Source organism: Python bivittatus, unplaced genomic scaffold (assembly GCF_059951505.1).
Source record: "Python bivittatus isolate LINGU-HERP-01145 unplaced genomic scaffold, Pbiv_v1 ctg000590_np1212, whole genome shotgun sequence".
Lineage (NCBI taxonomy): Eukaryota > Metazoa > Chordata > Lepidosauria > Squamata > Pythonidae > Python > Python bivittatus.
In genome coordinates this window covers 26,268,275-26,292,253 of record NW_028277086.1, presented here as the reverse complement: position 1 = coordinate 26,292,253, position 23,979 = coordinate 26,268,275, and the positions used below count along the sequence as shown (strand labels likewise).

At 37.7% G+C, this 23,979-nt stretch overlaps 1 protein-coding gene across 1 annotated transcript in view; it reads right to left on the bottom strand.

Moving 5' to 3' along the window:
• MMP16 (matrix metallopeptidase 16) overlaps nt 1-23,979 on the bottom strand; it is a 173,669-nt gene that overhangs the window by 103,571 nt on the left and 46,119 nt on the right. The window contains exon 2 of the mRNA XM_088149148.1: nt 8,729-8,877. Within this exon, the coding sequence (XP_088005274.1) occupies nt 8,729-8,877 (149 nt within the window). The remainder of the gene's footprint in view (nt 1-8,728; nt 8,878-23,979) is intronic.

Genomic DNA, 23,979 nt, shown 5'->3' with positions numbered 1-23,979 from the left:
TTTAGGCAATCATTATACATCAAATATACCATAGCCAAAATTTTAACATAACTATCGTAGCTCAGGTGATACAGAATGTATTTGTTCTCTTTCTGCAGTTTCTGTAAAATTTTAAATCTTTTCCATTTATTGTAGAAATATAATATTTTACAGCTACTGGTGTGTGCAAATTATCTTTAAAACATAAACAGTCCATAATCTTCTAGGAGCTGATACTTCAAACTGAACAAATGTCAGCATAGCATGCAATTTCCATGCATTTAAACTACACATATATAACACCAAGAAGAAGCACTTAAACACACTGCAGTTACCAAATAGAAAAGATAGATGCTCTCACCTTAAGGTGATATCACTACATCAAACGAAAGAGGCAAGGGATTAAAAAAAAAAAAGATCTATTATCCTGTGTAAGAAGTATTCTGGACACCAATATTAAACAATATTTTAACAATGTCACTAGAACATTCATTCCAAAATGTTGGATTTGTCTGTGAGCATAAGTTATTTCAGAATTAGAGCTGATGTAAACAGTGGTTTAGTACATACCTAATAAAGAGGCTACTTTCAGGCATGAATAAAGAGCATGAGAAGATTGAAACTACTCTCCAGTTCGTATAATTATAAAAATCATTATAGCTATATAACATTGCACAAGAGTTCAGTCAGAAAAATCAGAGAGTGTTTAAACAAAACAAATCTATAGGCAGGAAAGTCGAGTGAAATTTTTATTTATTTCAAAAATTATATGGCCATCTGTCTTATACATGATCATCCTTGGTGGCTCACAACAACATTCCATAAAAAACTATCTATCTGCAGTACCTATCTATCCACACACACACAAAACCCCCAAAAACACATACTTCCCACCACAGTGCCACAACATCCCAGTGACGCTACATTTGTTGGGGTCACGTCCAGCCTAGCCTAGCACTTGAGTGAAGAGCCAGGTCTCCACAGCCGTCCAGAAGGCTAAGGAGAGTGGAGACCCTCTGAATCTCAGGGGGGAAGCTATTCCAAGGGGCTGCCAAAGAGAAGACATAGGAGAAAGGTCCTACCTTTGAATGGAAGTTGCAACACATACAACCATCAGTGTAAGCCTCACACATGAAGAGTTCATTAGAAAATATACTTTAACACTTTATTTGCTACCTTTGGGCAATGGGGAAATAAATCATATCATTTTAAAATGATATGATTTATTTCTCCACTGTCCAAAGGTAGTGAATAAAGGAGGAAAAAAAAAACACTGGAAAAATACTGACTCTACCTTTTTTCTTTTTCTTTTTTTTCGCTGAGGTCCTGAATTTCATTGAGGTGAAATAAATTCAAATATAAAATTCAATTTTCTCATTTTTTTCCCAATGTCCAGTTTTAGCCATATCTGAAGGCAAAAGGGGAAGCAAGGTGTTGTAGAGCACATGCCTGCCCTATACACTTAGCTAGTCTGTTGCCCTCAAGGACTGTGGAAAATGCTTTCCTGCCTCCATAACTGAAGAAATGTTCTGTGGCCTGTTAAAAAGACCAAATGGACAGAAGCACCATTATTCTTTGCCCCAAGCCACAAGATGTACGAAGCATTGGTTAAATGCTACACTGAATTAATATCATCTCTGAGTAAGACTAATCAGCACTGAATATTAATTAGTGTTTAACTATGGAGGCATTAATTACCAGCTGCTGTCAAAACTTTTACCTAATACTTCCCAATAAATGTGACAATTGGATGAAGCTGTGGCCCACTCTCACATTCTTAACTACATTTAAAAGAGCAGCCTCTTTAATATCTGCAATGAACTGTACACCGATACATTAAACCAGTGTTTCTCAACTTCAGCAACTTTAAGATGTATGGACTTCAACTCCCAGAATTCCCTATGCTGGCTAGGGAATTCTGGGAGTTGAAGTCCACACTTCTTAAAGTTGCTGAGGTGGAGAAAGACTTCATTAGACAGTGTGCAACACAAATTACCTTAGACCAGTGTTTCTCAACCTGGGAGTTGAAGTCCACACAGCTTAAAGCATCCAAGGTTGAGAAACACTGCCTTAGACAGATGCTAGCTTCTTCTAACTTCCACCATCAACAAAACAGGCATCAACTGCTCTGTTTTGGATAGGCAATCACTGGTATAATGCAAGGCCTTGAATATACACACACAATCCTAAGCCAGTTCATACCCTTATATGCCCCTCAAACTGCACAAGGCTTTTGAATTGATGTAATTCTTTCCTAGTGATTGGAATGGGAGGGCAAAAGAGGAAAAAAGAAGGAACAGAATTTTGGCAGCATCAATAATCCTGCCATGCAATTGTGTCCTCCCATCACAGCATTGCCTGCCTTCCACTTCTTAAATAGATGCAAATTCCATAAAATGCATACAACATATCATAAGTTTGTATATCAATTATTGGTTGACTAAAACAGAACTGATTCAGATAGCCATAGCTTACAATCCAAAATGGCTAAATTTATACTATACCAAAATTAAATAAACCACAGTCTTAGTACAATGTGTGAATTCAAATTAGTGTGAAGTTTCTTCCTCTTCTTCTTCTTCTTCTTCTTCTTCTTCTTCATCATCATCATCATCATCATCGCCTTCAAGTCAGTGTTGAGTCCTAGCAACTGCCTGGCTAAGTCCCTGCAGTTTTTTTTTGGCAAGATTTCGGAAGTGGTTTGCCATTGCCTTCTTTCTAAGGCTGAGAGAGACTGACTGGCCCAAAATCAGCCAGTTGGCTTCATGCCTAAGGCGGGACTAGAACTCATGTTCTCCCAATGTCTAGCCTAATGCCTTAACCACTACACCAAACTGGCTCTCAAAGTTTATTATACACACCATCTATTTTAGATCATTAACCCTGGAGAAGATAACTGCTGTTCCATAGTTGATGACCATTTCCAAAGTCTTGCAGCATAAGGAATTCATGCTCTCTAAAACAAACCCCCAAACCCCGTCCTATCACCCTCACCTAATCAGCTACAAGACATTGCCTCTTTTATGTTCCATATTCAGTGACATACTATCCATTCAAGAGTGACAGGCTTTTCAGGGTTATATGATACATCCTGTCTGCATGAATAAGGTCATCTGGCTAACTAGAAATATTCAGAATGCCATATAGAAGGCAGTAGTTTACATCAATAAAGAAAATCTAAAGAGAGGGCAGCTTTTCCTATTTCTGGCACTCACTTTGGACTCTGCTTGCTAAGAATTTGGGCTCTGTAGTCCTAATGTAACTGCAGGGAATCCTACTGAGAAATACTGGCACAGAGGCTTCCTATTTAATACCACCTATCAATATTGGACTTTCTCCATATTTGACCAGTTTCAAAGGTCAAAGGCTCTCATCCCCTAAACCCTGTTGTTTTTACACCCAGTCTTGGCATCATTGTTATCAAGAACCATTTAGATGCACAGTGCATATTATATTTCTTGGCAGAGTGAATATCCAAGGACTGTTGTTTACAAGGTTCTCTCTTCTTTTTGCTTTCACACAGTCAGATCCTAAAATTATATAGAAAATATCTGCCTTGACTCTACTTGCTTTATGGAAGTTGCTAAAGCAAGAGTTACGCTTTTATGTGGACACCTTGGAGTTGACCTCCCAGACTAAATAATCAACCCTAACAGTGTTATACTATTGGATTAGTTGTTTTTATTTTTTTTACCGTGGGAAGTTTTATTGTATTTTTATTGATGTATATGAACTGTGGAGAATCTCTTTTGTTTCTGATAGGATACAAATTCATTACATAAATAATCAGTATTTCAGAAGTCTGAAGCACAGTAGGTGCTACAGTAGCCCCAAACCATCCAGATGGATGGGTGGGTGGGTGGGTTATTCAGGCACTGTAAAAAGTAGAGGCATTCTACATGTAAGAAAGGGAAGTGGGGACAATTGCTTCTCCCAGTTTTCTGAGGGTGAAAGACAATATGGAGGTTCTCCATGGGATGAAGAATCCTAGAAAATAAAATAGGCTCTTCACTACTGAATTCCACTCTCTGTACACAGAAGGTAAGGTAAAAGTCATTGTTCTTTTCTCTGCTCATGAGCATCTTTTTTTTTTTTGTTATGTCTGCATAACAATAGTTGAAGATTAAATACATAAACTCATTTCAAAACATTATTTCTTGCACAGTCTGCTAATACTGTTCTATCCAACTTAGTTTCTTTTGCACATGCATTGTGGGTTACATATTTCTCTTTTCCCCAACAAATTCTGTACAAAAGCCATTAGAAAGGGAAACTGATATTTGACTCTGCTGATCCATGCCAAGTTTCCATTTCTGTATATTCACATCACAACTCTGACAGGCTATATGAACACTTAGATCTTGAGCACATTAAGAATTTAAGCTCCTTATAGGATTTTTTTTTTCATAAATCACATATTTGCACAAAAGCTTTTCAGATAATATAGTTCATGAAAAAATGTATTAACACTAAACTGATATTTCTGATAGTTACCAGCTTTAGCAGTATTACAGACAACATTTCTACTGCTATCTTGCTAATTTAAGGTGTAGAACTTTACATCTTGTGGTTAAACTAGATATTTGCAAAACCGTATCATTACTTTTTTTCAGCTTGCTACAGTTTCTTAGGCTTCCATAATATAGGTGCAATGTTCCCTGACTGATTTGCTTCCATCCACATCTAGGTTGTTATATTCTGCAGTCACTCCACCTTCCAGTCTGTTTTCAACATCAATTACATTATAGGATTATGGTAACCGGACATAAATGACTGAGTAACTGAAACAGTATCTTGATAAGGTTGTAGCTGGAATTGATGCCTCAGCTATTACAAATTAGTCCAGGTTACTTCAGCGATCGCACTTCCAAGCATAGCTCAAAGTTAAGGTAGACCACAAAATAATAATCTTTTAGCAGAATGGGGCTGCATTTCAAGTCAGCTTGAAAACGTGTGTACAGATCTAGCTGTTTCATCCACAACACTTCCAGAAAAAGTTACACTAAGTTTACCTTCAACCATTCACAAATGGTGTTAAGACACCTGCTTGTATCAGGTATCATAAGATCAAGTCCACCATTAGCCATAGAAACTCACTGGGCATTGGGACCAGTCACCCTGCTCAGATTTACAGATTTGTTCTTATAGGGATAAAATGAAGAGAGATCCCCATATCAGCCATTTTGATCTCTTGAAGGCAAGGCAGGATATAAATCTAACAGATAACATGTCTGAAGAACATATCCGCAGATACCCCATGTATGCAAGGCGTTTGGATTTGTTTTCCAAATAGAACAGCTTCTCCACGCATTTTAGGGGATAACATCTTTTCCACTGAACTGAACGTGAAAATCCCAATTTGGCATAAATTTTGGAATAGAAACTGTGTATTTCACAAAAGTAATCCACTGGAACTGCTTGGCAAAATTTTCTTGTGTTTATATCCCAATAGTAATCCCTGTCTGACAATCTCTAATTTTAGTTTATTTATTGACATTGCCATGTCTTAAGCACTCTTAAGTATATATTACAATAGCAGGTTATCTCTGCATAGAAAGATGAGAATGTTGTATGCTAATATCACAGTGCTTAAGAAATAAGTTATTTCACGTTCTAGTACAATCTCAAACTAATGGATGGATCAGAATATTATAATCTGGGTGATTTAACACTTTATGTTGTGGAGCTTCTCGTAGGTTTGGTTTTGTTTTTTTGGTTTGTTTGAAGCATTCAAGTACATTTTTGAAAGAAAATACTTTCAAATTGATGTGAGCATGCATTTCATGAGGATTTATATTAGAGAAATTGGAAGGAAATGGGGAAGTGCCATAGATTGGTAGTATCAGCTTCCCGTAATTTGGTACCCTCCAGTCAGCACCACCTTCATTGATGGGAAATCTAGAAGCTGAAAAGAACTTATTTTGCTCTTTTAAAAATATTATTCTACGGTTCCATCCTCAGATTTGAAAAATCGTTTCAATCCACTCCTTCATACATTACTGCACTAATGAGTAACAGGCCTTTGATGGAAGGAAACTGGGTCAGGCATCCTTGAACTCAGAAAATCCATATGCAAGCATCACCTGGCCTTAGAATTAGAAACTAGTGACCGCCTTCTAATAGGTCTAATTTCTACTAACATATTTCATGATTTAATAGCCACAATAGCTATTTGAGACAAGATTCTCTGCTAAGCTAATGTGAATAAGCTTTTGACAGGAGAAGGCAATTTTGAGTGCTAGAAGCTTTTAAATGCTAAATTAGTGGCATTTGGGAGGAAGCTTTATTTTTCACCAACAGAAAATTAGCTACCAGAAGCTGACAACAAAGGAAGTTATAAATATTCTGAGAAAGATAGCACTAATATTTAAGTCAAAGAACTGTAATCAAACTGTGTGGAAAAATATAGGAATGTCATTCTGACTTAAATAAAGTGTGGTCTATCTCTTAGTTAAGTGATTGCCAAAAAATAGACCTTAAGGGTTATCAGCACAGCTATCATTTCTTGATTTGATTTTATAGTCACCATTTAGTCTTTATAAAAATTGTACTAAAAACTAATGCAGAAAGTGATTTCCAGCAATCATCCATATGAAGGAAAACCAAGAACACCAGATGAGATCATCTGATGATCTGGGGTTATAGTTTTGTCCTTATGATTTAATATCAAAGAAAAAAAAATGAATTAAAACTAGGTTGAACAAAAAAGATGTTTAGTTATCTTTTTCTCCTATAAGATGAAATACACAAAACTAACAACAGCTTTGATACTTGGCATTAGGGCTGAACAAAGCATGCCAAAGGGGTTCTTTGCAAAGTGTACTAGTGGACTCTCTTCAAAACATCAAAGCCGCTCTGAAAGATTCATACAGCCATCTACAATAGTGCCCCCAGCTGCTTGCACTTTTATTAATTAAATTTTGAAGCCGCTCTACTCCAAAAAGACTCTGGACAGCTTACAATTTTAAAGGAATACATAATATGAAAAGAAAAACATGAATGCCCAGACTTAGCCATGTTAATAACAACCCAAAAAATCACTAGGAGCTGGACAAACAACCTCACCCCAGGCCTGGGAACAGAGACACAGATGATGATACCACTGGGACCACCAGCAAATGAACTGTGCATGCCTGCACAACAGCCAGGGGCAACATTTAAGGCAGCCTTGTAAGCTTTCCAAAGGATGCAGTACTTTAGCTTTTCAAGAAATTTGTGTCGTTCATCCTAATGTGCTTTGCAAGCATCCTTTCCAAATACTTTGTACAACCCCACTCTTGCATGTATCCTTAAAAGAGATCCCGCCAAATTCAATGGGTCTGGCTTCCAAATACTGTACTGTATTATTCCACTGTCCATTATTAATACAATCATACTTCAATGAATTTGATCTATTATATTTATGTGGCATCACTGCTCAATGTACTTTTAAATATCAGAGGAGATAACAACATGCCAACTCTCCTAGGAGCATGTAATCTAAATTCTGACAATTGGGAGACTAAGAAAGAATAGGAACAAATGGGAGAAGAAGGGAAGGGGAGGGGAGGGGAGGGGAGGGGAGGAGAGGAGAGGAGAGGAGAGGAGAGGAGAGGAGAGGAGAGGAGAGGAGAGGAGAGGAGAGGAGAGGAGAGGAGAGGAGAGGAGAGGAGAGGAGAGGAGAGGAGAGGAGAGGAGAGGAGAGATAATGAGATAAGACCAGGAATGGGAGAAGCTTGCCTTACTTATTAGTATTAAACTTGTATGCCACCCAACTCCCAATGACTCTGGGAGGCTCAACGATCAAAACAAAGAAATTACAGTAAGACCAAGAAAAGGAAGAAAAAAGATAAAAATAAATAAATAAAAGATGTCAAGAACAACAGACTAGATGTCATGAAGCAAGGGGGACTATTTTTCTTATGCGGGAGGGGGTCACATATAGTCCTCCTCATATACCTCGAACAGATTTTGCACTGTTTCAATATAGCAGAAGTTTTCCAGTAGCACCCCCCCCCCGCTCCATACAAAGTAAAGGGACAGTTTCTTTATATGTTGTCCCCAATTCTACTGCTGCTTCTGAATAACTCTAAAACCAGATCTAATCTAGTGTGACCTTAGCAGCTATGGATGATTGGACATGTGGTTAGTAGAATAGGAAAGGTTGGAGCAACCAACCTCTCCTGTTTGTGAGACAATTGGGGGTGGGGGGAGATGGAGAGAAAGCAGGAGACAACTGGGTCAGAGGTACCGGTAGGTACCATAAAAAAAGATTGGTCACTGAGTTTGGAATTAGGGTTTATAATTTTTTCCACAATTGATTCATTTATAGTCCATATACAGCTTCAAAATTATACTCTTCACCCTCTTGATCTGGCAGAATTTTGGCTGGCCTCAAACATGTCCTAACTTTGTCCTGAGCAACAAAAGGACATCTGATTATTATCTTCATGTTCAGCTTCTTTTGTAAATTCTGATTTCACATTCATATCAGGATGAAAATGTAATGACTGTTCAAATCCATTTTTCATACTTTGCCTTTTTTCCTTTCTTGCAAAATTGACTCTTACTGAAGCTTTAATTGCACCTTACATTGTTATTCCCCACTGCCTGGCCTGACATGATGAAAAGGAAAGGAATATTCTAAGTCACAGAAAGCTTAGAACTGCTGAGATAGGATTTAGGTAGCCAGCCACTGCAATGCTTCTAATGTTCCACATATATTTCAGGAATTCCAAAAAGGAAGAGCACCGCAATAACATTTACTTACTCGATTGTGTTCCTGTCCACTTTTCCTGTCATGTTAATGCCATAGAACTGCTGCATGGCAGCTATAGCAGATCTCATTGTCTCTGCAGTGCGCAACACTGACATTCTGGGGTCAGCGGGTGGAAGATAGCCGTACTTTTGTAACCACACCTACAACAACAAGCAAAATGTGTATTAGGCAGGATTTACAGTCCAGGATTTCCTAATCATCATCTAATTAATCTTCTAGTTCAAACAGTGAGAGAATCAATCCAGAATATTTCAAGTTTGATTAAATCCTATTACAATGAAGGGAAACTAAAAGTGCAATTAGGTGCTTATTTTCCAATAATTTAACTGGGATGCATGTGCTTAAATAACATATTGTGTCCATGGACATATACTTTTGGGGCAACTTTTTTTTTTTTTTTTAATGAGTCTTATAGAGAAACATTATTTGGTACTGTTGTGGGGGGTGGAGGGGGAGATGTCATGTTCCTCTATTAATAATTCCTATACCTTTTTTTTTTTTTTAAGGATGACAAATAATCCAAATAGTACCATTCAGCATCCTTAGGCAGCCAGTACCCTTGCCATTTACTGTTAATGTGTAGGCTAGCTAAGGCCCTATCTCAGTGCCCCTACATCTGACTGCCATAGTTATCTTCTCCAAATACATCAATCTACTAGTTCCATGGTTCTGAAGCACATTGTAGGTAAAGAATAGCTGCTGCCACAAACACGTTGTCTTTAAAAAATGCCCCTGACAGAAGTTCTGTGGAAAACTAAACATGGCAACTACTATTACAAGCATAGAAAGCCATTGGTCCTGCCTCCAGGCCTGCAAGCAGAGGCATAGAATAAAAGCTTTAGTATGAAAGGATGTGCTTGTTCAGTGATTCATTTGCTCGTTTTAGACTTTTGTTCAAGAATTTGCACAGAATTTGCAAACTACAGAATTGTTATACCCAAGCAGGATACGAAATACAAAAAGCACTTAAGGACTATATTAGCACACATTTCTTGAAATCAAAAGTAAAAACAATTTTATCCAAATATCCAGAGCTAATAGAGCCTCTTTTATTAGGGAAAGACCTACTAACCTAGCTGTTATGTTACAAAAGAGGCACAATTCCCTTGATGGACTTTCAGGTATATATCTCCAAAGGGTGAAAAAGGAGGACCAATGAAAAGACCTTGGTAACAGGAAAGTACGTTTGCCTAGGCTGTTATTGAGAATTCAGGAGAGGTGCTAATGTCTTTTGTTTCTTCTGAACCTGCAATCCAGATTCCAAACCTTGAAGAGCTTCTTGAACTTCAAGTCCATGAGGAGGGATTCAAGAGTTAGGGATTTCTTTTGAATAGACTATGTTCCATGGAAACTAATGAGCCACAGATGAACTCAAGTTTTCTGTTGTTTCTGCAGATAAGTCTTGAACAGAAAGCTAAGCAGGTGCTGTTAGCGGTTTCTTTAGATTCCTGTCTGTAGTTTCAACTACCAGGATTCCTATACCTTAATCTAGATCGTTCCCAGTAGTTGTTCTCTTGTATCTTTGATATTGTCCCAGTTGTTTTCAACTTCAGATGAACTTTCAACTACTCCAGTTGCCGTTGCCTCACTGTGACCATGTGTTTTATATCTACCCCTGAATACCTCTGTAGACCAGCCAGATGTGAGTATCAGATCCAAGGCATGGTATATGTGTGTAAGTACGTTTATTCTCAAACCAAGCATACCAGTGAGTCACATCAAACAGCAGAAGATTCTAAATGGTGTGCTGAAATATTTAACTACAGATTTACATGGAAGCACCGTCTCACTATTATATGCAAGATCCTTTTGTGGATTCTGTCCCTGCACTATCCGTTTCTTACTCCTTACTTTTCCAAATTGGTTCCTGAATTCAGAACAACCCAGGGTTGAGGTCATTCTTGGTTTGGACAAAATAGGAAACTGCAGTTAACTGAAGATTTAACTGAAGGGAATGGATGTATGTACAAGTATAAGGCTCATTTATACTTTAATTTATTAAGCCAAGATGTAATTTCCCAATAGTGGCAACTGTACTGGTTCAGTAATTTTGAATGTTATTCAGAATTAGCATTCAATCAAGATTCATTGCAAGGTTTCAAAAATGTCTCACTAATATGTCATTAGGCTACAGGTTTAATGGGAATCAATGGCTGGAACCTGACATTACTAATACTTGTGGATTACTTTTATGTTTTGCCTAATCTGCTTTTCAGCCATTCAACAAAGGTAACTGACTCTTCATTATGGAAGTCAGCTTGCAAGGAATTCCTTTGGTCAAAATACAAGTCCTGAAAACTCCACCCTTACTAAAATTTCTTAAACAAAGAATAGCTATGCAGGACATTATTAAATATTTTCATATGAAAAATATATATTTGTGTTGACTGAGGAACATGTACAAGGATTGTTAGCTTTTGTACTTTGCATTCTATGTTATAATGTTTTTAAAATTTGTATTTATGCTGTTGTTTATTATTTTGGATTGTGAGCTGCCCAGAGTTACTTCTTAAAATGGAGTGGCCATATAGATTTCTTAAACATATATTTACAAACCATACAGCTGAGCAATTTTATACAAATTTCTCCATTGTGTCGACTCCTGGCAACTGCCTGGACTAGTCCCTGAAGTTTTCTTGGCAAGGTTTTTCAGGAGTGGTTTGCCATTGCCTGCTTCCTAGGGTTGAGAAAGAGTGACTGGCCAAGGTCACCCAGCTGGTTTTGCACCTAAGGCGGACTAAAACTCATGATCTCCTGGTTTCTAACCTGATGCCTTAACCATTACACTAAACAGCATGTCAGTCCTGGGCAATACAATGGAATGGTACAGAGTCCAGTATCTACTATAGTTCACCAATTCCATCTGATCTGGCCTTTGTATTACTCCCCATAAATATGCTGTGATACAGCCTCAAAAAGATAATTTAAGAAATGTAACTATATACTTTTAAGACACACAGATGAGCCTAACAAGCTAATATTGCGTGTTATATCATCATTTAAAAATGCTAATTTAAAGACCAAGATAGCAAATTCCATGTTCACACATGCATAAGCAAAGTTTGAAGTGTTTCAAGATGCAGATTAAAAAGAAAGCTTTCATTAGCGCCAGTGACTCAGTGACCCCAGCTTCAATGGAACAAAAATTAGTGTCAAACTCAGTGAAGGAAACAGAGAAAGCTTTCATGCAATGGAAGACCATTACCTCTCCTTTCCCTGTTACATTTTCGCAAAAACTAATCATATAACATACAAAACTGCTAATCTAAGTTAAATTGGAATTCAACAGGAAAATAAAGTTAACGAAAAATTTTATACATTTAAAAAAGCATGCAATGGACTTTGGGGAGATATAGTCTGTTTTCATTGGACAAATTGCTTTGCTGGGTATTTCCTTTGTTTCTAGCTTTACTACTGAGAGCAGCTGGATAGTTAGTGAATAGTTAGATCAGTTCATTTTATGTCTATTTTAGAATCAGTATGAATTTCTTGGATTAGTTCCCCCCCATAAGGGTTGCTAAGTTCTCTGAGTTGATTGGCATATGTGGAATTTACATATTTGCATGAGTGCACATGTCATGTAATACTGAAAGTTACTCTCTATCTTTTGCACAATGCTGCATGAAGAGTGGAAGAAAGTATCTACTCTCTAAATAGAATATGCTGCTTGGTACAAGTTCTATATTGCCCCTGGCCAGAACATTTCCAGATGTTGCTCATTCTCAGCCATTTGTTAATAAATATCTAAAATTCAAATGAACACTACCAAGAAAACAAAATAAACTCTAAGTGATTTTAAACAAATAATAACTAGCTCATAAAATTAACAGTTCATTTGCATGTAGACTCAAAAGCTTCATTTTCTGTTTTTCTCCCTTTAAGGTATCTAAAAGGAATTAAAATGTCAATGCCATTGCTTAATTGCATGTTCCAATCTGTTGGAGGCTGCATCATTCATACATTCACACAAAGCATCTCTTTAGAGCATTGTGGGAAGTGCAAATGGCCATCAGTAGGAGTGGCTACTTTAATTTTCCACAATAATGCTGACACTGTATTAGGGCACTCTGGGAAATGAAGTTGGCTTCTTAATGCAGCCAAAGGCAGATATGGGTGATAGCATTTTTGCTGGCTACTCCAACATGCCAGATACTAATTCAAGGGTTGATTCTCAGCTTGGAGGTAATTCCTTTCAACTTCATTCTTTGAAAACTCCAAGTTCATAACTAAATATATGCAAAAGTCAAGTTATTTTATCCTTGAATGGGATTTTATACATCTCCCATCCGCTATAGTCAAGATATATTTTTGGTCAACATGTGTAATCCATTAAAAAAAACCCTGAATACAATGTTGAAACTATTCTGTTTCATTTATAATGGTGAAATGGAATAGTTATATTGCCATCAGCCAACAAAGCTGATAAATCAACCCTAATGTCATTTCTAGGAGCAAAAAAGTACATGTGATTCTGCAGCATAGTTAATGATACAATATAATATTGTGAGGCCTTTCTTTAACAACAACAAAAAACTATGTTGCATATTACCACTGAAAATACTGGGCGCTTGCCATTTCTCCTGCCCCATCCTGCAGAGCAGAGAGACTGCCTAAACCATGCTGGCTGGGGAATTCTGGGAGTTGAAGTCCACTCATCTTAAAGTGGCCAAGTTTGGACAACACTGGCCTAAACAATCTCTTCCTGAGTTGCTTTTCTGCCCAGCTACCCTAAAATATGCTAACTACAAGTTAACAAGTTCAGCAGTGACCTTAATTAGCCAGCTCAACAGCCGCCTGAAATTGACAAGACACTAATCAGTTTCACACTAAAGGCTTTTGTTTGCCTCCTAAGCAGCTCCTGGCTCCAGCCACCAGCGCATTAGGCAAACAGGCAGCACTAGTGCATGGCTTTCAAGGTGTATTCCCCACTGTGTGCCTGCTTACTCTCTTGTAATCCCTCCTTCTCCAATGAATGTAAATACAAACATCAATTCTCTTCTTGCTAATGATCTCAGTGCTGGGTGAGCATTCCAAAGGGCAGGGGAGTGAGAAAAAAGATTTGCCCTTTTACCTGGCTCCCTCATGAGGCAAAGTCTGGAAATCTTCCCTGCCATTTGGACTTACCCAGCTATTTGGGGTCATATCCTTCTGATGCCTTAAAGCAAAGGAAAGCTGAAGTAAAATCATAAGAACAGTCACAGCCTCATGATTTTTTATTTAGCGACTGCATCACTTAGTGACCAAGTTGCTGGTCCCAACTGTGGTTGCTAAATGAGGACTACCTGTAGTTAAACAGGGAAGAAAGAAACAAAAGCAATTTAATAGATAAAAGCCATGATTTCAAAATAGTACTATAATGGTATGTGAGACAGACCTTGAAAGACAGGGTGAAGAGATGATGCCTAGGGAATGGTCAGATAAGAGGGGATAGCCCACAGCTGCATAATGGGCAGAGAAAGAGGCTCATAAAGGACCCTCCATAGCTTCTATATATAATTATATAAATTAATATAATATAATATAATATAATATAATATAATATAATATATATAAACTCCTCCTTCATTATATAATGCCTGGCAGAAGAAAAATAGTCATTGGAAAAGTAACAGTGTAATTTGCTGGAAAAGCCTTGTTATAAGACATTCTGTAAAACATGAGTGAATAGGCTGTGTCTCTTGCACTCAGAGATGGCTTCGCACATGACCAAAACATCTGGTCATACTGTGTTGATTAGTAAATGGTACTGAGAGATATCTTGCCTCTGACCTTGATATTCAATACACACAAATAAGCCAGGATTATATAACACTAAACCAAAACTAAACAAAATGTAGCTTTGCACTATGGGGGCATTCATCACAAACTTATACTCCTTGAACTGAAGACTATATTTGTAACAGAAATCCAGTGGCAGCTGTCCCTTGTAAGTGGCTTTGGGTCAATTTGGAGGAAAGAAATGTTATGGAGAAGAGGGAATTCAATCACTTCTTTGTCTGCTACCAATTATCCTGTTAGCCTCTCGGAAGAATCAAACTCTGAAATAGTAGAGGGAAAGTAGTTTGAAAAAGTAATTTGGAAAGAGAAGCTGGGGGGCAAGGGAAGAGAGGAAGGTGAATTACCCACCATCATCAATTCTCAGTTCCACATTTTCCTCACAACACTTTGTTAGATTTTAGTTATGTCCATTTGCACATCCAATTTAAATTAAAAATGGATCTATCCAGTGCTGCTCTATGTCAAAATCCACTAAAGCCCAAACAACTGGATTTAACCAGAGCTCACTTTGTAGATTTATCAGACAAACTGAAAATGTGTCATAGAAAGTACTTCAGGAGCACAAGATCATGAACTACATTGGCTATGCTTGAGCTCCCGTTAGATATGCCTTTGCAAATATTCAGGAATAGGATGCCCATTTCATTTACTTTCACAGCAGTATACCTGTTTAAGTTCAAAGCATCATCATAATTAGTTTGTAGAAATGGCTGTATGTCATGCCTGAAAACCTTTGGAACCCTTTATCACAGCAGAGTAATATGCTAAAAAGGAATATATTAAAATTCATGAGACTTAACTGCATACTTGTTCACATACCCCATATCACTTCTGTTCCTGAACAACTCTACTATTAAAAAGAACTAGAAAGAACGTAAAAACCAATAACTGTTCAGTGATGTATTTTTCATTATGTGGTATGCTGAAAATGATAGAACTGATGGGAAGAACAAACATAATCATCCACAATTCTGACAGATTAATTAATGCCCAGATATTGATACAAATAGAAATTTCAAAATAAAGACCCATTTAAGAAGAAAAAGAAAGATTACAAACTAGTGAAAAATAAATATGTAAACGTCCAGATGAGAGAAGTCTTCTTATTGGTTCAGTGCAATTGTAGGCCCAATTCTCACAGGTGTAGGCCTAGTTTCTTGGTACTCCTTTCCCCAAGCTATATCTTTCATTCTTCTAGCATTAACTTTGGCTTTGTGTGCACTAAAACAAATCATGGTTCACATAAGCAGTTCTCTCTAATCATAGATGGCCAATTGATTTCCCTCCTCACTCTGTTATGGATAGAAATTTGGAATGCCAGAGCAAGTCCATTAGTTCAACTGTAAAAATGCTGGCCTTCACCAATGTCAACCATTAATCTTTCAAGACAGAACCACTGCCAGAATCCGAGGCCCAAATGAAACAAATCCTAGTTTTAATCTTTAATTTATGGACATTGGTTACGTTTTTGAATGTTGAGACACAAAACAAGGAAGCTTCTCTTATTTTTAGGATGGTCTATATTTTATCACCCTCTAACTCTGGGAGAGGGTAATTGGTAAACTACATATGACTCTCAGTCCCCTTTTTATCTACTGGAGCCCCCCAAAATTGTGACTCTAAAAAAAGCAACAAAACTATTGAATAGCATGATTTTCTGAGTTTTGACAAGAAATAAAAGCAAAGGGCTTAATACACATATTTAGTTTTTAAAAAACCCTTTTAAATGAACCATCTGTACTTCCTTCATGCCACTATCATGCCCTCTTCAAGGAAGATCTCTGTTCCTCCAGTTCAACACTTGGAGTTAAGGGTTAATAATCAGATCTTCAGCTAGAGGGGAAGTATAAAAAAATCTGTCAGGGACATGCTTCTGGCCATGACAAGTTTTTAATTGACCAGCACGGTTTATCCTGTGCAAAACCATGTTTGACATGGAAAGGGAAATGGTGGAAGAAATCGCTTCAGAGTCAGAAGGGAACACCCATTCCTCAGTCTAACTCTTGCTACGCAAACTATAATTTTTATAGAGCCAATGTTTCATTGACACTGGCCAGTATTCAAGCTATGACCTAAAGAGAAATCAGGGGACTCGACCAAAGAACATTTGACCCTTAACTTTCGTTTTAAAAATGGCAATTGTGATTTATCTCCCCTTGCCAGCAGTTAAACAATTTATAGTCTGATCAACAACCCACTTAAGCCCAAATACTTAGTTTTAAACTAATTTAGTCCCATTGAGACACAACAGCTGAAATTCAATTACCTTAGGTTAATTGAGAAGTGAAGCAGGCTGCTAGTTATTTTAGCTATGGTTGCAGAATGATCATGAATCTTATCTCAGTCTGCCTCCTTTAGCTGTGCAGCGAATTCACATGAGTAATAGCGATCTCTAGCAGATATATCTTTCAGAATCAAGGTTCTTTTGAAATGTATTCTTGAAAGCTATGCAGCTTAATAACCTAATAGTCATGACTGAAACTTTTACATTTTAAATGCTTTTAAATAGCGAAATAACACGTAGAAACTTAAATGAATTCTAAATTGATTGATGAAATGTTTTATGTAAGGTAAGAGCAAAGCACAGAAATATTTTATAGCAACAACATATTTTGATGTTTTAGAATTTGGAGGCATCCATGCCTTAAAAAAAAAAAACCCTCCCAAGTCAGATATACAGAATTTCAGTTCATTCTCTTGAAAGTTAAGAGCAAGAAGGCCAGTACATTATATGGAAAAAACAAACACACACAATAAATCTGATTGTAGCAAATTTATTTGATAATTTTGTTATTTTATTTGCCATTTCAATTAAATTTAGAAAACCATGGGTTGTTCAAATCACTCAGAATATTAAACTAGTTTGAATGCCAGATCACTCAATTACCTGGGCTCACATAATACATTAAACTGAAAACGGGTTAACAGATTCTATGAACCCAGCCATACACATGCTATTGCAAACCAGTTTTGGCACTTATTTTGAGATCCTGATTTTTAAAAGCCTGTGTCTGTATACTTCTGTTTCACATCCTATACATTTAGATTCACAGAGAAGGATTAAGACATTGTATTGAGCCATGGTCTGCTTTTAGAAATAAACTACTACTGGTTGACCTTACACAATTCACTAGATAACACCAAACAGATCACTTTATGGCTCATGGTGTTATATGAACTAGGTTTATATCTTAATAGCCAAGAACATGTTTACATGCCCAAGGTTTAATTCTTGGTAGTTGTTTCTAAGACTCCATAAGACTCCTGCCAGAAAGTCTGGCAAACTTAGAATACTATTAAACCAGACAGACCAACATATCTTATGTATGCTACCACTTCTCTTCCACTAGATTTAAGTAATTCACAAGCAAATATGATAAAATACTGTGCTAAAAATCTTCCCAACGTAAAGCAGAAAAAACATAACAACAAAGGTATTTAAAGCCATGAAAACTGTGGTCAAGAAAAAAAAAGAATGGAAAGTGGAAAATCTTGGGAAACTTAGCGTAGAAGCCACAGAATTGCTTGATGAGTTGGAGTTATGGCCATATAAACTGAACTACATACATACATACATACATACATACATACATACATACATACATGAAAGAACTGCCTATGTTTCTGGTCACCCTTCTGGAAAAATGGCATCAACAGGCATCAGTTTCCCAAAACAGGACCTGTACACTCATAAAATCATATTACAAATAAAATAATTTGGGGGGGAAATGAGCAGAGAAAACCAAATTTCATGATATTCTGGCATCATGGTATTTTGTGATGAACTAAGATTTCTGGAGCCTGAAAAGGTTATTGGTCTTTAAAGCCAGTTCTCATGGCTGTAAATATATATTTAAATAGGTTATTGGTCTTTACCAGTCACGCGGTATTGCTCTGACAGCCTGCAAAAGTGCCAGGTAACTCAAATTATTCTTTTTGAAGCACGCTATTTTAATGAATATTGTTTTGCCAGTGCTGAATAATAAACACTATTCTTTTAGTGCAACTGATCTCAATCACAAGACCTTCAGTTTTCATTTCACCAAGTCCTGAGTTTCTTTCACTGCCATGTCTGCAAACCCTGAAGACTGTGTGTCTTGGATGACTGAGTATCAAAGCAACAATATTAATATTACTAGAAGGACCTATGTTTCAGTGTATAAATGAACAGCCCACACAAAATCTTAAAAGTGATGTTGCATCTATATCAGCTCAGCTTGGAATTAAATTCAAACTCAGACATCCTACCAACTGTGTTAGACATTTCTGCTGACTTCCAGATGAGGACATGTTTAAACCTGATGCACGTGGAAGTCACAATACTACTATGTAAATTTAATGTGATTAAAGTTAACATTAAGACCATTTCACAAATGTTTCTGTTTCATGAATTCATCAATATTTAGTAAAAATAAAACATACTGGAATGTGTATGTGTGCACACATGCGTGCACACACATAAATATGGCAATGGATCTTCTCATATAAAAATAAAGGCTAGCAATGTTCAGAAAGGTTAGAAATTTATTCTTTCTCAGAAAATGTTCAGCATATTGGTTATGTTCAGACTTGAGTTCTTCATTCTTACATATATGGGGGATGGAGGACAACAGGCTTCAGCTGAAGCCTGGTAAGACGGAGTGGCTGTGGATACGGGGAGCCTCAAGATCTAGGAGCTTGTCATCTTTGGTTCTTGACAGGGTTGCACTACCCCAGACAGACCCGATGCGTAATCTGGGGGTTCTCCTGGACTCACGACTCCTGCTCGAAGAGCAGGTGGCAGTCATGGCTAGGAGGGCCTTTGCACGACTTCGTGTTGTGCGGTAGTTACGCCCCTTCCTGGATCAGGAGGACCTTCACACGGTCACTCATGCCCTGGTCACCTCCAGGTTGGACCACTGTAATGCACTCTACATGGGGCTACCCTTGAAGAGTATCCGGAAGCTACAGCTGGAGCAGAATGCGGCGGCGTGGACAGTTCTCAATGCCCCTAGGAGGACACGTATAACACTGCTGTTGCATGAGCTGCATTGGTTACCAGTTTGTTTCTGGGTCCAATTCAAGGTTTTGGTCATCACCTTTAAAGCCCTTCATGGCACAGGACCAGGTTATCTGAGGAACCACCTCGCCCCAGTCATTTCAGCCCGCCCCACTCGGTCCAGCAGCAGACCCCACCAGTCAAGGAATTTTGATAGGTGGGGTCTAGGCAGAGAGCCTTTTCTGCTGCAGCTCCCGCCCTACGGAACATCCTGCCTCCTGAGATCCGGTGTGCCCCCTCCCTCATGGCCTTCAGGAAAGGGATTAAATCCTGGCTCTGCCAGAAGGCCTGGGGGCCAGAGGGGGGCCCGCACCTGTGGAGATGGCTGGTGGGGTGATGGGTTTGTCCCCCCCCCCGCATCTTACAGGTTTTTAGGGCTAAAAATTATAGGAGGTTTTTAGGGCATTTTTAATATATGTTTTTTAATTATTTATAGATTTTATCCATGGTTGGAGGGACTTGTGTTTTTTCCTTTTTTATTATTGTGAGCTGCCCAGAGTCAACCGTTGGGGGAGATGGGCGGCATACAAGTTTGATAATAAATAAATAAATATATTTTTACTTGGCTTAAAAGTTTGTCTTGTATCTCTTTTAGTGGCTTGCTAAGGAAACTCTGGACGAAGTCAAACTGATTCATTTATTCTGAGTGACAAACAGATAGAATATTTTTCTCTCCTTTTGTAATTTTCAGTCCATTAAAGAAATGTATTATAGGTGCTGCTCCCTGACCCGCAAAAAAATCTGAGGTCAAAATGGCTGTTTTGAGTGTTCTGAGCAAGAACAGAACGCACATTCCAAGAATTTTAAGCTCAGAACAAAACCAGCCTTTCCATTTCAATCAGCATCATTTCCAGTGTTCCAGGATATTTTGAGCACTGCAACTGGAGTTTTGTTTTATGGGTTGTATTTGGGTTGTTCTTAAAAAAAAAAAAAAAAATCCCACAATCTTGCCAATTGTACGGTAGCAAGCATTGGTCCTGTTCCTGCTACTGTTGTCTTCAACTGATGGGACGATGTGCCAGGGGGACTAGAAACATTCACAGGGCTTTTATTTACTGTTTTAGAAAATTAAATAACCCATCTGGCCAATATTTATACAGGCTGGGTGATTCATTGTTGGTGTGGATATGTGGTCCTGAGTAAAAAGCAAGGAGGCAACGAGATTCTTCTGTGTCCCTATTGTTTCCTACGGCCTGAACATTTGTCCTGTTTGGAGTTTTAGCGCTTCAGGATACCAGTAATTTGGAACATTTCTGGTGGGGTTGCATGGTTCTGATTTGAAAAAAAAAAGTGTATTTTTGTGGATGTTCCTACTGAGTAACATGGCAGGACCTTACTTTCATTTACAGAGTGCATTATCTTAACTATAATCCTAAATGAAGGAATGATCCACACTTTTTGTTTGGCAACTTATATGCTTATCCTTCTGTGGAAAATGAGATGGATGTGGGAATTATGGGTTGGGTGAAATTAAAACTCCATTGAAATCAATGATACAGGTTAATAATGGCTTATATCAGACTGATTCCTAGGAGTAGACATACTACTACTTTTATTTATTGTGCACTTATACCCAGTAATACAAATCTGAGCACAATATGAAGCAAATTATATAACAATTATCAATTACAACCATCATCTAACCATAGTATTACCTTAATTTAAGCAGCATTATTGAATGGATTTGTTGAAATGTGATACATTTGCATTGCAATCAGAACTGCATTTATCCAGAAGAAAGCCACATTATATATTCAAATGTCTACTGCTTAGTAAGAACACTCAGCAACATAGCCTTAGTTTGATCCAGTGCTAAAATTATTTTGCAATAATGACTTTATGTTAATATTGCAGTATCACCCGGAGCTAAATAAAAGTTAATGAATGTGTGAATGAAACATCTTTTTGAAAACATGTGATTTGTGGGTAAAACCAGAAGTACTTATTACATTCTGATAAGAACACATTCAGTGCCAAACTTGGATCTGCTGCCAAGCGGTATGTGTTTTTAATTGTACAAGTTTCAACTGTTCTGTATTATTTTAAAGAAAGAGATTCTAGTTCCCTATTACTGCCTGATGCAAAGATTAACATCTAAGCATGACCAGAAGGAGCACTAATGTTTCCATTCCTTTAAAAAAACTATTGTATCTGATTACTGTTTTAAGAGTGTACACAGCAAAAGTATTAAACCTATTATGTAATATAAGGGTTTTGTAGTTTGTATGCTAACAAAAAGGAACGTTAAACACTTTCATTCTAACAATATAGACACGATTTAATTAGAGGTAATGCAAAGAAACGATAACAATGAATCATTAATTTGGTGTAGTGATTAAGGAATCAGGATAGAAACCAGGAGACCATGAGTTCTGGGCTTGCCTTAGGCACGAAGCCAGCTGGGTGACCTTGAGCCAGTCACTCTCTCTCAGCACTAGGAAGCAAGGAACAGCAAACTACTTCTGAAAAACCTTTCCAAGAAATCTGCAGGGACTCGTCCAGGCAGTCGCCAGAAGTCAAATTGACTCGAAGGCGCCACCCCACTCACCCACCCCACAAAAAAACCCACAGTATTACTGGCAATGGAAAAGCTGCCACTGACTTTTCTTAGACAATTTTTCATAAAATAAATATGCATTACCCAATTATTCTACACTATTTCTACATTCTCCCTTATTCTTATATCATTATTGTGAAAGTTGCAATTTTCCAGGGCTGCACTTGTGGAGAATTCCCTCACTGTTGTTGTCCTTCATATTCTACTTGGGAATTGTAGCCCCCAAAATCCAGCTGACTGGGGAACTCTTGGTAAGTGTATTAGACTCTGAACATCTGTTTTCAAGGTCTCACTAAGGGACAAAGTTTACAAAATGACATGTAGCCACTTCATCTCTCTCTCTCTAGCCTAATTTATGAGGTTGTTGTAAAACTGAAATGAGGTAAGAAGTAATGTACAAAATTTAAGCTCTTCTGAAAAGCACAACTGAAAATGTACTAAGAATATTTAGTTCCTTTGAAAGTATTATTTCTTTTTCCCCTTAGCACTTTTTTTTTATAGTACTATGTGCATAACTGAACTAGTATTAGAGAAACTAGTATGTATATGCTGTAACATAATGAATCAGAGTACGCATTAGTATTAATGTATCAGAGTACACATAAATCTGGTATACACATAGGGCTAATCCAAGGTTTTAACTGTTTTGTTAAAAAAGACATAGCTTAATATTAAACCATAATGGGTTGATTCACCTAGGTTAAGCCAGAAACAAACACACATGAAAGCCAGAGTTGTTCAGTTGTTAAGGTATGGAACTAGGATCAGGGAGACCTAGGTTTAAATCCATTCTCAGCCATGCAAGTTTGTTAAACATCTTTGATCTAGTCATGCTCTCTCTCAGCCCAGTGTACCTCATATGTTTCATACTGCTATGAAAGGTGAGAAGATTAATGCTGGATTATGCAGTACTTATCTATGCCAGAGGTGAGGAAGTACTGTTTACTTTAGTAGAAGTGGCTATAGGAGAAATGTTGAGGTATTTGATTTTGGACCCCAACTCCAAAATCTATAGGACACCACTTTGTAAACTCAGTAATCAGGTGCCTGGAATTCTCTGGTGAGCCAGAGATTAATGAGAAAAGTGAAAGTGTTAATTCCAGGAATGCAAGCTAGCCCCTAAGAATTACATTAGGCATTTGGGAATACCATTTAGCACTTGGAACCAAGTTTTTCCATATAAAGATGAAGTAAAATTAACAATCTGGCTACAGATTTTTAACCCCTTTGTTGAAGTGAAGGCTCTGCTGTGTAGAAAAATGTGACTTCATTTATCCATCCCTCATTGTATATTTGGGCCCATGGGTTATGCTCAAACAGCTGCGTTTTCCTTGTGCTTACTGTTCACTGTCTTCTCCACTTCAGTTTTCATGTTCCTGGCTTTCCCCAACCTTCTCCAGAAACATAGTGTCAGCAGCTGACACCAAACTGTGCAACTGAATGGACAGATCCTAAAATTTCCTTCTTCATGTTTTTCCTTGTAGTTCAAAGCTCATCAGGAAAGTGGTATATACTGAGGGGTGCCGACTCCAGAGCACTGAAATGGCAGCCCATAAACAAACTCTCAGGGATGGGGGAAGAGTTTGGAAGCATCAGCTCAAATGGGCTCAGAGTGTACTCCTGCTAAGAACAAAGTGGAAACGCCTGACCGCTTGCAGGGGAGATGATCACGTGCTTGATTTATTTGCAATGGTTTTCACATTACTCAGACCTATTCTTCTGGGCACTCTACAGTAATAAAAAGAGGTGCCTGACAAAATATCTCGATATTTTGTAAAACATGACAGTAACAAGAAGATGGTTCCCCATCTTGGCACTAGATATCAAACACCTGTTTAGAAAGAAAGGTTTTTAACATCTTTGCATATG